The sequence below is a fragment of the Acyrthosiphon pisum genome, unplaced genomic scaffold, assembly GCF_005508785.2.
Source record: "Acyrthosiphon pisum isolate AL4f unplaced genomic scaffold, pea_aphid_22Mar2018_4r6ur Scaffold_10646;HRSCAF=11253, whole genome shotgun sequence".
In the NCBI taxonomy this organism is placed as follows: domain Eukaryota; kingdom Metazoa; phylum Arthropoda; class Insecta; order Hemiptera; family Aphididae; genus Acyrthosiphon; species Acyrthosiphon pisum.
In genome coordinates this window covers 1-731 of record NW_021758941.1, presented here as the reverse complement: position 1 = coordinate 731, position 731 = coordinate 1, and the positions used below count along the sequence as shown (strand labels likewise).

Here is a 731-nt window from a genome sequence, read left to right as displayed (position 1 = left end):
CATTGGCTTCTATTTTTTTTTTACCAAGAGAAATTACATCTTAAGTATGTATGACAAATATAAAACCTAAATATTTTTATTTATTTCTATATTTATTTTTCTATTATGTTTTTTTTAGAATAGCTTCTTTCTATCATAGTATAAAACCACTAATTTATAAAAAAGTAGTCGCTATGAATAAGTTAGAAAAATTTCAAGAAAAGCTACACGCATCAAGATTATTACTTGTGAAAAGTGTTAAACAGTGTTTAATTCATATACCTACCAAAACTACAAACAAGTAAATAAATACCTATTTTAAGTTAATTATATTTCTAAAAAAGTTTAATATTAATATTGTTTATAAAGATCAGAGAGTGCAGTAGAAGAATATTTAGAAGCTGTCAGTGAGCTATTAGCATATAATGAATTTGTCAATGACTATAATGTTGTTTATAATTTGACTAAAGATATAAAAAAATATCAAAAATCTAACAAAGAAATGTAAGATTTTTTAGTGATCATAGCTTATTTGAAAATATTTTAATAAAAATAACACCATTTAGAGACTCAACAAGATATGATTATTTATTAAAATCATTGGAATTAATTAATAAACCATATACTGAACTTGAACAAAAAGAATTACAAGAACAACATTTGGAGGTAAATCATTTTGTCAAGTTTCTTAAGAGGATGTCGTACCCGCACGTGTTGTCTCCGTCTTACAAATGTACGACATAGCAAATTTC

General features: G+C 24.1%; 1 protein-coding gene across 1 annotated transcript; it reads left to right on the top strand.

Annotated features, from left to right (window-relative positions):
- The first annotated feature begins 8 nt into the window (after nt 1-8).
- Nucleotides 9-725, top strand: LOC100572696 (activating signal cointegrator 1 complex subunit 2). The gene is made up of 4 exons (XM_003248756.4): nt 9-44; nt 119-280; nt 349-483; nt 546-725. Exons 2-4 carry the CDS (start codon nt 174-176, stop codon nt 721-723), a joined length of 420 nt encoding a protein of 139 aa, XP_003248804.3. The 5' UTR covers nt 9-44; nt 119-173; the 3' UTR covers nt 724-725.
- The last annotated feature ends 6 nt before the right edge of the window (nt 726-731 follow it).